Source organism: Marmota monax, unplaced genomic scaffold (assembly GCF_021218885.2).
Source record: "Marmota monax isolate L192 unplaced genomic scaffold, Marmota_monax_Labrador192_F-V1.1 WCK01_AAM20220418_F8-fsc00068, whole genome shotgun sequence".
NCBI lineage: Eukaryota > Metazoa > Chordata > Mammalia > Rodentia > Sciuridae > Marmota > Marmota monax.
Window position 1 is genome coordinate 8,890,376 of NW_026692352.1, and position 14,547 is coordinate 8,904,922.

At 44.7% G+C, this 14,547-nt stretch overlaps 1 protein-coding gene across 3 annotated transcripts in view; it reads right to left on the bottom strand.

The window, feature by feature from the left end:
* Tenm4 (teneurin transmembrane protein 4) overlaps nucleotides 1–14,547 on the bottom strand; it is a 1,383,002-nt gene that overhangs the window by 192,698 nt on the left and 1,175,757 nt on the right. For all 3 annotated transcript variants that reach the window (XM_058578572.1, XM_058578574.1, XM_058578573.1), the window contains one exon: nucleotides 14,244–14,479. In XM_058578572.1, the coding sequence (XP_058434555.1) occupies nucleotides 14,244–14,479 (236 nt within the window). The remainder of the gene's footprint in view (nucleotides 1–14,243; nucleotides 14,480–14,547) is intronic.

The following is a 14,547-nucleotide window of genomic DNA, read 5'->3' on the forward strand; positions in this document are numbered from 1 at the left end:
AACATGGCCAGTCTCACCATGATGTGGAACTGTCTTCCTGTTCAAATATCGTTGGCAGAGTTTCCCCGAGAACACACTTGAGGTAGCATCACTTCAGTGCAGAAATGATTTTAAAAGAGCATTTCCAACACCGTTGAGCACAGTGTCTGGTGATCCACATGACCTCTCCTGACTCAGGAGTCTCACTCTGAGTGGATTTCTCTGTCCCTTGACACATCTGCATGGTCAGATCCATGCTTTTGCTCTTAGTATCCTCTGCCTGGAATGGCCATTAGCTTCTCTATTTCTTAGAGAAGCTAATGGCCGATCCTTCCAGGTCTCTTCCACGAGGACTCACACCATCACTCCCAGCCAGAAGTACTGTCTGCCCTGGGCCCTTACCATTATTTCCCACCTATCCTAAAAGTGCTGGCCGGATGCTATTTCTGTTCATGCTCCCTCTCTTGCTGTTTTCCCTGCCAGACTTACTATTCCGTGGAGTTCTGTAGGAGAGACAGCCAGGCCTCCAGTTCTGGCCCATACCACTTGCCTCAGCAAGTCAGTTACTTAACCAGTCTCTCAGTTTTTTCATCTGTGTAAATGGAAATAATTGAAAACCATCTTCCAGATTCTTGTACAGATTAAATTTAAAGAAGGTTCTTTATATATTATAAAATACATTGAAAATATGAAACATTATTATTTCCATTGCTTAATAGTTAATGAATGAACACTTAAATGAATTAATTTAATTCAGGCTGTATTTTATATATGGACACTTGCAAAAAAAATTTTTTTTTCCTATGTAGACTATCAACAGTCTCAGACCTACACAATGAGGTGTATGTACCCTAGTATTTAATAGATCTGATAATGACAGAAAAACTTAACAACAGGGTCAAAGAAAAGACTTCAATTTTCAGGAAAAGAAAAATGCTACTTATCCCCAAACTTTCACTTACAGCTCTTTTCCCCTTCTACTCTGTCTCCATCCAAATACCCTTTCTGGATGCACAGCTGGGTGGAATTGTGTGAGTGCTCACAGACCCAGAGACACAGACAAGAGGAACAGGTCTTGAGATGGACAGAGTGGTCCAATTTGATACAATATGATAAAATGAGCCCACACCACAATTAAGGGTCCTGGCATTTTTTTCTCCTCCATGACTGGGGCCTGTGAAAAAATCTAACTCTGGGCTTAAGGGCACAATAAACCTATCCACCTGCCACACACCAGCAGGAAGGGTTTTCTCCAAAGGGAAATGTTACACTGGTGACAATCTACTGATGCCAAATGAAGCCTGGAGGACACCAGATTCCACAGGGTGCTAGTGCTCAGTATGGATGGGTCTTCCAGCATCACCCAGGCCTCCTGAAGCACTCTGGGTGTAAACCATACCCACTCACAGCACAGATGGACCTTAATTTTTCTTCCATAAGAAAATAAGTCTGTTTCTCTCCTTATCCTCTCAGCTGTTCAGATGGCGTGAACCAGCTCAGGCCCTCTTGCTCCCCAGCTATGGAGAGAGCAGACTGCTGCAGAATGAAGGCAGGCTCTGGTCAAGGCTGGCAGTGCTCCATCTTGTGCTGCAGCTTTGGACAAATGACTTAACTTTCTTGGGCTTCAGTTTCTCATCTATTAAAAGGGAAGTAAAAAATAACCTGGTGTCTTGCACATGGTTGGGACTTGACAAATACTTATTGGATAATATTAATAAGAAGATTAAATGAAGAAATGTATGTAACACGCAGAACAGTGTAGCATGAGGCAAGCTCTCAATTCCTGTGAGCTGCCTTCTCTGAGTAGGAGCAGAGGAAAGCCCAGATAGGATGGCAAAAGCCTCGTGTTGGATCTGAGTCTCAGGAACAGGGCCCAGGGATAGGAAGGCTCTGAGGGGTAGAGCCACACCTGGTCTATACAGGGTCAGCCATTCCATCTGAATGCATTGTTGAGCTGGAAAGAGCTCAGTTTCCATCTCTGGCAATGTAATGACTAATTCTCTTACATGCAGAGACTGCTGGGAAGGATCAGTGGATGGAAAAGGCAAGGGATTTGTGATGCGTTTGCCCAGTACAGCCTGTCTCCTGAAGGGGTGGGCAGCCAGGGTCCACCTGCTCACTAGGATTTCTGCAGTTCTATATTCAGAAGCCTTCAGCAAAATGGAGTCTGAGGCCCAGAGAGAAGGAAACGAACAAATGGACATTTTACTGTTCACTCTTCTGGCACAGGTGCCTGAAATTACCAATATTTCTATCTGCCATCCTCTGCCTTTGTGTAGGCTGCTCCATCTTTCAGAAAGCCATTCCTATCTTCTGTTTCAATATCTGACTTGATTTACAAGCTCCATGCCTCGCGGAAGCTTTATCTGATCTTCCTGGTTAGACTGAATTGCTCTCTCCTTCAGGATCCCACAGGGCTAAGGTTTAAAGTTCAGGACCACGTGTTTGTCATCTGCTTGGCATTGCCAGGGGCTCCATACACATCTGGCTGTCCACGAAACTCTGGATGACTCCAAGGCAGTGATGCAGCTTATGGGGCTTTGCTTGTCCCAGGCAGCCCAGGACACAATGCTGTGGACAGGCTCCGTGGAGGCTCCCACCATTTTAAGCCTGAGAGGGGGAGGGGGAGCATCCCCCCCTACTTAATCCCAGATTACCTGAAATCCCTGCATCCAGGGATGGCCTTTGGCTGCTGCATTTAAGAGGGTTTAAAGATCTCTGGCGATTTCCAGGTGCCTGGAGGGGTGAGAGCTGCATAGACTCCACACCCAGCGTGGGCCACCCACTGGGCTGCAGACATTCTCTCACTTAAGCTTCCAAACACCACCTAGCTATGAACTGACATTTTATCAACAAGGAAACCAAGACTCAGAGAAATTAAAAATCTTGTCTGCACCCGGGCTGGAATGCAAGTCTTACTTGGCTCCAAGTCTGTGCTTTTGCTATAAGATGGTACTGTTATCCGTAGAAGGATGTCGCTGTTTTGTTATGGTTTTGTTACAGTTTTGTTGTTTTAAAGGGAGGAAAACATTGTGTTTGTTACAACTATCTCTCCTTGTGTGCTTCCTTCTCTATCCTGTCCCTCCTTTTCTCCCCCAGTGAAGTGACCTCTGCTTCCTCACCTCTCCCAGGTCTTGGCACTCTAAGTGATTGTACTGGTTCCCCCACCCCTAACCCCAATGCTATTCACAAAGCAAAAGGAAAAAAAAAAAACAAAAACAGCCATCAAGAAAACCTGTCTTGCTTACTCACTCTCTCTCTCCATATAAGTGCAATTAAATTATGTTATTGCACAGTAATTAGAAATAAAAATAAAACAGGCGCAAAGACAAATACCTATAATTCCAGTTACTTGGGAGGCTGAGGAAAGAGGATCACAAATTTGAGACCAGCCTGGGCAATAGAGCAAGGTTCTACCTCAAAACATAAAAAGGGGTGGGGATGAAGGAATGTATTGATAACTTGGGAACAGTCTTTCTTGAGACAACATTTCCAAACCCAGGAATTGGTTGGGCTTCAAATTCAATGTGTCCTGTTTGCCAAAGGGTAGGAGAAGACCAACAGCATTTGCTGGTGGCTCTTACTAGTAAGAACTAGGTGGCTGACAGTTGTTTAGTCCCCACAACAGCCTATTATCTATATGCACAGGCCAGGGAACTGAACAGTATTCAGGAACAAGTGAGGGCCAGAGCCAGCCTGTGCTCCCTGCAGACTACACTTTGGCAGCTCTTTGGTGATTGCTTTCCTGGTTGCCCCTCTCCTGGATCCAGGAGCCCTTTTTCACTCTGGTGTGCTCTGGACTTTCCATCCTTGATGCAAGAACTTGGAGCTCTCTGCTCTTTCCCTTCCTTCCTCTCCCTGTTCTGCAACATCTGTTAGTTCTGGTCCTAACCTCCTCCCCTCCTTTTTCTCCTTCAACAAACTTGTGCCAAACACATGCTACATCATGCCAGACCTGGGCACAAGAAGCTGCAGTTATGACACAGTGTGACAGTTGTTTCTGCCCTCATGGAGCTTACAATCTCACAGGGAGATAGATTTTCAACAATCATGCCACCACCATTTAGTTGTAATTATGGGGGCACCGTGAGCAAAATTTGGGCATATAAATGGTTCCTGGTTGTGTGTGTGTGTGTGTGTGTGTGTGTGTGTCAAAGGAGCCTCTCTGAATAAGTGAAATTTGTGTGAAGCTCTTGAATAAAAACTGAGGAGACTGAGGCAAAAGGATTGCAAGTTCAAGGTCAGCCTGGGCAACTTAGTGAGGCGCTGTCTCAAAGTACAATTTAAAAAGGGCTAGGGATGTAGCTCAGTGGTAGAGTGCTTGCCTAGCCTGTATGAGGCCCTGGATCCAATCCCCAGTACAGATGGAAGGAAGGAAGGAAGGAAGGGAAGAAGGAAGACAGGGAGGAAGAAAGAAGAAACCAGGTGGGGAGGAGAACTGAACTGATTGGGAGAAGGGGGTGACAGAGAGCAGGTGTCTCCTTTCAAATTGAAGATCCTTTATCCTCTTTAGGTCCCCGAGCCACTTGTACCTATCATTTTCCATCCACTAAATTGGTCAACCCAAGATCAGGCAAGATTGTGGGGGTATTGGATACCTGGCTGGGTTTGGAATTCAGTCCTATGAAGACACTCTGGTGGTAACAAGAGCTTTGAACCATTTACAATGCATGGCCCAGGGATCTCACTTTGGGGGACGCTCCTTCCAAAAGAAGAAGACAGCCACAGTGCAAAGAGGCTCACAATAGCACTATCTGATGGGAGGGATATGATGGTAAGTGTCATAGAGCTGCTCAGTCTGACAAGAAGGAGCTTAGAAATGCCTGCATGAAGAAGTGGCCCATGAAGGGCAGAGGGACACCCAGCTATGCATTCACACCACTGCACTGGGGCTACGGTCACCATCCTGTAGGAGGTCACATAGGACACAGAGAAAATCCTAGAACGCATCCACCACTTGCTCTAATGTCTTGAATTCTAAATTATATCTTAAAAATTCCTGAACAATACTTAAATTTATCTTAAGAGTTTAGACATAATTTTAGGCAATTCCTGATTCTGAATCCAGTAAATAAATCACTTCTTTGACTTCACTTCTCAAAAACAGTAGTCAGAAACTACCCAGTCAGGGAAAGGGTAAGTGATTTCCAGAGGCTCAGAATGAGGAGTGGGAACTGACCACAGAGGGCAGAAAGAACTTTCTGGAGTAATGGAAATGCTCTGCATTTTGACTGTGGTGCTGGTCACACAGCTCAATCTCTTTGTCAGAATTTATAGAACTTCACACTTAATGTCTTATTTTCTATCTGAACATCAGATCTCAATAAATCTGATTTAAAAAGCAAGCGGTCTGGGCCTGGTGACTGAGTGCTGTGGAGGTGAGGGGCCATGTGTTAGGCCCTCCCTAGTGTTAGGCCCTGGGGTACAGGCAGAGCCATGCACAATGTAGAAGAAGGAATTCTAAAACCTGGGGAGCTGACGTCGACCATCTACTCTTAGACACCCTCTCTGTCCTTCTCAGCCCTGCTCTGGGCCTTGCGAGCTTATCTACATGCCCTGGATGGGTGGGTTCCCCTGGGTTCCAGCTACTGGTTGGGTTCTACCAATGGGAGGAGATGAGAGGGTAGAAGATAACTATCTCTGACTCCATCATTACCTTTCCTCTACTGCTCCTACCTTGTAGGAACAGCACTGTCTGGTGGTAGCCTCCCCAGGTCCTGATAGAAGGCTGCCCGGGATAGCAATAGTACCCTGGTATCAGTAGCCCGGGGTTGTGCTGCTCCTTAACACAAAGCCTTCACCCTTGTCATTAGTCTTGCTATTACATTCTTCTCACATTAAAAACAAATGAACAATCAAACACATAAATAAACAAGCAAATCTAACAACCTCCTGCCTAGTAATTTCATTGCCAAGAAGATCACTTTGAAACTGTTCTATCACAGGGCATCTCTGCAAACTGGAAAATTTTCTTTCATGCTGAGCTGAAACATGTCAAATGACTCATAATTTCATACAGCCCTTTGTTTGTTCCTTTTTATTCCTATCTTACAGATGAAGATCCTAGAGCTTAAGGAGGATAAGTTCGTGCCCAACTAGCAGAAGAGGGATGAACAGATGAGACCACAGGTCTACAGAGTCTAGGCACTTACCCCCACCTCTCACTCCAGACATGGGCTCCCCAAGATAGGCCTCTTCACATGGGAAGTTCTCTAGACAGAGAAGCTTGCTCCCCCAGAATCTGCTTTGGCCCTCTACTATATTTACCCTTCCAGCCTGGCTTTGCCCTCTGAAGCCCCCAGAGTAAGTCTGACTTCCCCTGCATGGCTCCTTTTGGGACATTGGGAGATATTTGTCTGGGGTCTGTTATAAAGAGCACAACCTATATATAATCTTGCTATTAGCAATTCCTACAGAGCAGTGTGAAGGAATCCATCTTGGAGAAAATGTTAATGCAGGCTCTTGTATCTTTATCACTTTTTCTTCCTCCTAAAAGACCAAGTTCAATCATCTCCGTTTCCTATTCTTTGGGCTATAAAGCTAAATCTATGGCTTCTGTCCAAAAGGCCTGATGTGAAGTCGATGAGAAAGGAGAGAAAATGAGCCTTATTGCTCACTAATAGCACCCAGGCCCAAAGTGCAACAGGCCTTTGCTTATGAAGCAAATGACATCTGAGATCCTGACATTGCATGAGCTGAACCGGATGGGGATGAGTGAGTGAGTGTTGTGTGTTGTTCATAGCCACTCTAGCTTCTATTCCTAATTCTTTTTCTATTCATCTCATATCCATTTCAACTCTACCCAAGCCTCGGGACATAAAATGGACACTTCTCCCATGCTTCTGCCCATACTGTTGTTCGGCCTAGTCTACCCTTGGTGAACTTAGCCTTCTATTTAACCAAGCCATATCGAGGATGGCTACCTTGTATGCAGCTTTGTCAAGGGCAAGAGCATGCAGCAGAGAGCAAGATGTTAGGAGATGGGGGAGTAAGTGATGGCCCCCCTAAAAGGATGGGAAGTCTAATACCCTTCTAACTGGATTGCTGCCATGCTGATATTCCCTATGCAGAGGGAAATGACAGAGACCTTGGGAGACCCTGCACAATTCTCTGCAAATCATAGTTCATGCCCAAGTTTTCCCTCTTTAGACATTTCCCAGATAGCCTCAAGAACTGGATGACCCAGGTTCTACCAGATGAAGAATTGCAATAATATTCCACCAAGCAAAGCTCTCCAGTAGCTGCCCTTTGAAGAACAGCAATTAAGTTTAGCAACATTCTCACTTATAGCTTACACAATCACCACTTGAAGCAAGCATTCTGATTTTATTTTATGTTTTACAATCCATAATCAATTTCTGGTAAAGGTAAAAAATGTGATTTAACTTAAAAAAGGATTCCTCATTGCTTCTGAGCATGTTACAGTGGAGGTACATAGACACTGCTGCAGCCCACTTTTTGACTCCACCATGTTCTGGTACAATTTCCCACAGGCAGGGAACTCTAGACTGGGAAGACCCAGATGGAATAATCTACTCCTATCACATTTCAGGTTGAAATAACCGAGGTCTAGTTATAAGAAACAGTAATGATAATCTTCCAAGGCCATCAGCAAGGGACAACTCCTTTAGTACACCCACTCCGTGATTTTCAACATCATGTTATATAACCTGTACAACAGCCTTATGAAGGTGGTTTTATTATTCTTCCTACTTTGAAGAAACCAAGGCTCAAAAGGTTATTTCTGGAGAGGGTAGGGCTAGGATTTCCACCCAGTCTATCCAACTCTAAGTCCTATCTTCTCTCCCAGTGAGAGTACCATGCTTTGGAGAAATCACAGGGAGTGACACCCCTATCTCACAGACTGGCCTAGGTCTGTTGATGGAAGAACCAGCATCTCAGAGGATCCTGGGGCCTCTGTAATCCACTCCTTCAGTAATCCACTCCTGGTTTTTATATTATTAGCAAATCTTTTTTGGCTCCTATTCCAAAGGCCTATGTGACCAGACAGGTGCTTGAAGAGTCCTCAAAATATTAATTCAAGGTTTTTCCATGGCACTCAGTGTTCACCTCTTGTAGTCTTTGGAACAGGAGGGAAGCTGTCAGTTTCATCTGGATAGAGGCAACTACTGTCAATGAGGCAAATTGAACTTTTGTGCTAGTAGAAGAAACGATGTGAGGTACTTTGTAGGTGCCAACCCTTGCATCTCCTCCCCTGGAACAGCCAGACATCTCTACAGATGGTTCCTGACAGGTCCCCTGGTTGCTCTGTCACCTGCTCTTGTGACTAACTCAGTCTGGGAAGTTCCCAGATGCAAGACAGTCCTGATCCAAATTCTCATTCAGAAGCTCCTCATGCTCTGATGTGTGATACAATAATACTAATATCATTGCTGCTGATAATAATATCTAACTTTCACAGGTGTTAAGTCTGTGCCAGGCCGTGGGCTAGGTACTTTATATAAATTATCTCACAACAATCACTATTATTATCCTTATTTTACAGAAGGATAAAATAAGTTTATGTGATGTTTCCAACCTTATTTTACAGAAGGATAAAATAAGGTTGGAAATATCACATAAACTCAACCTAATATCTCAAAGCCTGAAAAATAATGGAGCTGAGACGTGAAAGCAGGCTGCTAATTATAGAATCTAGACTCTCAACCAGGATGCTACTCTGGTTTCCCCGTCTGTAAGATGGGACATCATCCCAGTCGCCCGTGTTATAAGAACCATCTGAAAAGTGGAAAGTGATGTTCAGAGAAGTTAAGAAATGTTGCCCGAGTTTACACAGTGGGCAGGGGATAGAGCCAGGACATGATGTGAAGTCTTTTGATTCTTTATCATCTGGTCTTGAAACTACAAAAAATAATACTCATTTCACAGAATCAGTCTGAGGGTCCAGAGAGATGATACATGTCATGGGTGTGGCCCAATGCTAGGCACACAGTAAAAATTCAAAGAACCAAATATTAAGACAGGTAGATTGTAGCATAAGGGTTAAGATTGTGAGCTCAAAAGAGAAAGTATATTTCAAAAGCACCAGTTCAAGAGCCAGGGCATTCAGGTTGGGGAGGTCACATTCCTAACATTTACCAAGTGACATTGGTAAGTTACTTTAGTTTACTGGGTCTCGGGGTCCTCATCTGTAAATTGTGCGGTTGTTAGGAGATTTCAGTGAGACAGCATAAGCTGTTCTCCTTAGAACAGAAAGAGGAAGGTGAATAGCACACAAAGTCAAATGATAACAAGGGACCAAGATTATTCTTATTACTCTACAACACATCCTTAGCCCCTGGAAAATGTTTTTAAAACAATAATGTTCTGTAAAATAAAGCATTATTACAATGGCTGCACAAGTTTCACAGGTTGACCTAAAACTTGTCTTCTCCACTTATAACTCTCGGCCATGTTGTTCTGCGAACAGATCTCTTCAGGAAAGGAAAAGCAAGGGCACTTAAGTGGAGACCAACAAGGGCCAGAAAACTGGAACAGGGAGAAGCAGCAAATGAAAGGAGGAAACTCATCCTCAATGGCTGCCTCACTTAACAAGAGGGCAGGTGTCCTTTGGAGCAAAAATGTACATTTTCTACCTGAAGAGATCCTACAACTGCCAGAGGGTCCTCCCCAGATCCCACCCCAGGCCAGGTAAGCCAAGTAACTCAGGGTAGGAAGGGAAGAGATGGCAAGACCCTCCTTCTGCTGCCTTTGTGGGTGGGAAGTGCTCACTCTGATTTCTCTATTTTTCTCATGAAAATACCAGTAAATAGCTCTGCAATTGAAAGGTCACTGGCTGCTCATTTCTCAAGAAACTTCCAATAAAGAAACTGAACGTCAAATGGATCTGACAGGATTACCATCCAGATATGGCAGCCCTGGGCAGATACCAGCAAAAGAAAAATTCTTTTGGACTCTCTGTTTCTGACTCCCCCTGTTCTGGGGGTGTGATGCGATTCTTATCTAGAACTTGATAGGATGTATAAAATAATTACAAATGAAAAGGTTATTCATAATTTTTAAATGAGTTAATTAGTAAACCCAGTCAGATTCACTCATTACAGTAATTAATAATTGATTATACTTGAAATTAAACACAATTTTTCATCAAAAATCTAATTAAATATCTGTGCTTTTGCCTGTTGATTAGATCAGTTGGTCTGCTGGAAAAGGGTCTTTGTTAAGGATATTTGTGCTTGGCTGAGACAATTAATTTGATTTTTAATAATTGATAGTTCCTTATAAGTTAGTCATCACAGCCTGTAATTATAGCCAAGCAACAAGACGCTGGTTCTTTGGCCCAGCAGCTGGAGGGAACCGGCATGTAGGCTGACACCACCCCACTCTTGGAGGAAGGGTGGTTGGCCCCACACCTGCAATGCATTCACCTACAGAAACTCACTGCGGCCTCTCATGCATCCTCCTACATTTGTGGTCATACATGTTTTCCAGATGAGGAGATCAGAACTCAGGCAGAGCAGTGAGGTCCCCAGAGGAGGGGTGTGGAGGGGGGCAGAGCAGCTGCCTGGTGGTAGAACGGGGAAAGGAATCCAGGGCTGTTAGGTACTGGGGCCAGGTGCTTCCCCAAGTCCTTGCTGTGTCTCCAGGCTTGCCTCTTTTTTTTTTTTTTTTCCTTTTTGGTACTGGGGATTGAACCCAGGGGCACTTAACCACTGAGCCGCATCCCCAGCCCTACTTTTATACTTTATTTAAAGACAGGGTCTCTCTGAGTTGCTTAGGGCCTTGCTAAGTTGCTGAGGTGATTTTGAACTCATGATCCTCCTGCCTCAGCCTCCCAAGTTGCTGGAATTACAGACATGCACCACTGCACCCTGCCCAGGCTTGCCTCTTTGACCTAATCCCTGGGTGTGATCACTTGAGTCCTGTCTTAAGATTTCTACATAGATACAACTTTATCAGAAGGATATAATGAACAAACTACTTCTAACTTAGGACACAAATTCTCCTAAAGTGACCTTAGATCTGTCTACCCCCTCCTCTCTATACCTACACTGTCACTGTCTTTGCTGAAGCCATTGGCTATTTCTGACTAAGAGCTCTGCCTTCTGCCCCTTCATTCCTCTACACTTATCTTTGTAAAATAAAAATCTGGCTATGCCCTACTGTGCTTATGACCCTTCAATGACTCCCCAACTGCCCATCCAATAAGGTGCTCAGCTGGACTTCAAGGTGATCTTCATAAATCTGACAAAACATTTGTATATTAGCTCCAAGGGGTACCCCAGTCCTGAAGCACTTCAAGAACCCTTTCTGCAGCATGGTCCTATTTTAAGTCTCTGCATGTTCTCTTGATTTAAAATACCCTCCTGCATGCCTACTTCTGAAAACTCCTACTTTAAGATTCCATACAAACATCATCACCTTTCCCAGCTGGGGATTGTTGCTCCCACAGCCTCTGAACTGCTGTGTCCATCAGTCATTCTTGATTTACCTGCTAACATGACTATCTCCTCTTTTAAGCTATCAACCTTACCTTGAATCCCAGCACTTAGCATAGTGCCCGGCTCAAAGCAGGTATGGCTTGCTGAATGAAAAGTAAGATTCACAAAATCATTAAAGACTCAAAGACTGTCAATGTTGGAAAGGAAATTAATGGTCACTTAGTAAAAATTCTCTCAGTGCCTGAATCCTATGCTTGCTAAATGGGCATTGAGCTCACTTGTACCCTTCCTACGACAGGGAGTTCACTACTCCCCATAATTAGCCCTGTCGTTTTTATTTAGCTGAAGATTGACCAAGTATTCTTATAAAATGGAAGAAGAAGCCCATGGAATGAAAAATAGTTTTCTTAGCAATAAAAATTTTCTCCTCCTCCCTAAAATTATCTACTGTTATGGTTTGAATATGAGATCTCCTCAAAAAGTTCCTGTTAATGCAGTAATATTCAGAGAAAATGATTAGATTATGAGAGCTGTAACCCAATCAGTCCACCCTAGCTTGAATCGACTGAATAGTAATAGTAGGCAGGTGGGGCCTGGGGACATGCCCTGGAGGGGTTCATCTGCCCTGTGGCCCCTACACACACACACACACACACACACACTCTCTCTCTCTCTCTCTCTCTCTCTCTCTCTCTCTCCCCCTTCCTGGCTACCATGAGGGGAACAGCTTCCCTTTGCTGTACCCTTCCCCCATGATGTTCTGCCTCGTCCTGGGCCCAGAGCTTTGAAATCAGCTGTCTATGGACTGAAACTTCTGATACCATGAGAAAAAAAAATAAACTTTTCCTCCTCTAAATTGTTCTTGTCAGGTATTTGGGTCACAGCAATGCAAAAGCTGATTAAAGCAACTATTTGGTATAAATCTCAAGGCTTCAATGCAAAATATTGCTGTCTATATGTTGCAAACTATTTGGTCTTGAACAGTGACAGTGCCTTCTAATAGTCTACTCATTTAGGGAAACAATAATATCACAAAAGCAAGGGAGGGCTATGTCAGGGATTGAGGTGGTGGCGACATACTTCTAATGTTCATGAATTCCACAACCCTCACCTGTGATCCAGGCTACATCAATGATGCACCTCTCAGAGAGCCTGAGTGGCCCTGACCTCTCCCAGTTTGGCTGTTCCTTTTATCTAATGACCCATAGCAGGAATGGCAAATAAGTGGTAAGTCATCTATATTCTCTACTCCTGCAACTGTGACAGACATCACTAATCAATCACAGACACTCTTTCTGAATCTGAATATAACCTCAGAATCCTTCCCAACACAACGTTCTAGGTAATAACAACTAATCAATTAGATAGAAGAAAAGATTAAACATGTGTGCCATCCCTGCCTTGGAGCCACGCATTTCTCTGAGCCTATCTTTAAAAGAGGAAAAAGAGACCTGTCATACCCAATGAGGCTTATTATAGTGTGAGATATAAGATTTCCCTATTTGCTGGACTATCATCTTTCTCTTTACTGGTTTTTATGAAATTCAAAAATCTTGAGGAGAAGTGACCTTGGAGCTTACATCCTTACCTAGACCCTATCCATGTTCAAGCCATTTCTCCAGAACAAGTGGAGGCCAAAAGACCTTGGAGCTTACATCCTTACCTAGACCCTATCCATGTTCAAGCCATTTCTCCAGAACAAGTGGAGGCCATCACTCTCAGTGCCAGCACTGTCTACCTCTCAAGCCAAGCCTCACTTTTCACTCACAATGACTTTGCTAGTTACGGGTTCTTTTTCACAGTGGATGGCACTCTGTCTTCCTTTGGCCTCTGCCAGTTAGTTCTATTTCTACTTATTGGCTTATGTTAGGGAAAAAAAAAAAAAAAACAAACAACAAAACATTTGTTTACAGAATTGTCCCTGAATTCCTTAGTCTGGGTTCAAGGGCTTCTTGAGCTGGCCTGACCTTAAGTCTTAGAATCATAGAACCTGAAGGCTAGAAAGGACACAGAAGGTTAAGCCTTTACTAATTGGTTGGGTTACATAGAGGTGGAGAGTCTACACAATGCCCACAGATCTCTTCAGATTAATCTTTTCCTGGGAGAAGACCAAAGAGAGGGTCTGAAGATGGAAACCAGATTGTGATAGAAATATATCAAAAGAACTCAGATTTGGAGCTTGTCTGGGAGCAAGACCAAGAAAGTGGATCAGGAGGAGTTTCTGACATCATGTCCGTGCCCTGGGATGGGGTAAGCAGCAAGAAGCCAGTGTGGCTCCAAGTCTCTGTGCTTCCTTCAGTCTGCTCACTGGCACACATGGCTCCTCAGTTGGGATTTCTCTGGGCTCCTGATCCTGCTTCAACACTAATCTTGGTCCCTCTGACACCCTCAGATGACCATGCCAGACCCTTCCCAGCTGACAGGCTTCCCTGGCAGTTTCCCTCCAATGCTGGGATGCTCCACCCCTTTGTTACTCCTCACTATAGCCACCTGCTGCTTTCTCTCCAGTCTCTCCATTTGCCATTTATTTTTCAGTAACTCCAATCTATGACACTCATGCCACAGACCATCACCTCAGAGGCTGATCTTAGTGGTGTCTATGCATCTGTGATAGGTATTCAGCACATACGGGACAGATGCTCAGCTTTCTTCCTGGTCTAAGTGCAGAGGGGAGGGGAGGAGGGTCCCAAAGAGCTGAGCCTGATGGTTTGGGGTGCAGGCTAGCTCAGCACCCCAAGGCTACTCATCCTGTGTATTGTGACAGCTGTGCTGGTAAGGAGGCTTCTGTGCCCACAGGCACCTTGTTTGCTGCCCTCTGGGCCAAAGGGGAGCCATGGGGAGCTGGGATGAGGATGCACTTACCCACAAAGTACGCCAGCAGGATGACCAGTGTGGCCGAGATGACGATGGCACTCAGGGCTGCGCACTTCCAGTTGCAGTACTTGGAGGGCTTCTTGAGGTTGAAGGCTGGCCGGCTGAAGGTGCTGCGGGGCAGGGGGCGGGGCGGGGGTGAGTACACGGTGCTGGACGTCAGTGGGTACCCTGGAGATGTGGTGCAGAAGAGTGGGGAGGTGCCTCCAGGCTTGAAGAGGAAGTGCCTGTGGATGAAGAGAGGCCAGAGGGCGTCAGGGTCTGCCAGCTGATGAGGCGCCCGGCTCGACCTGCA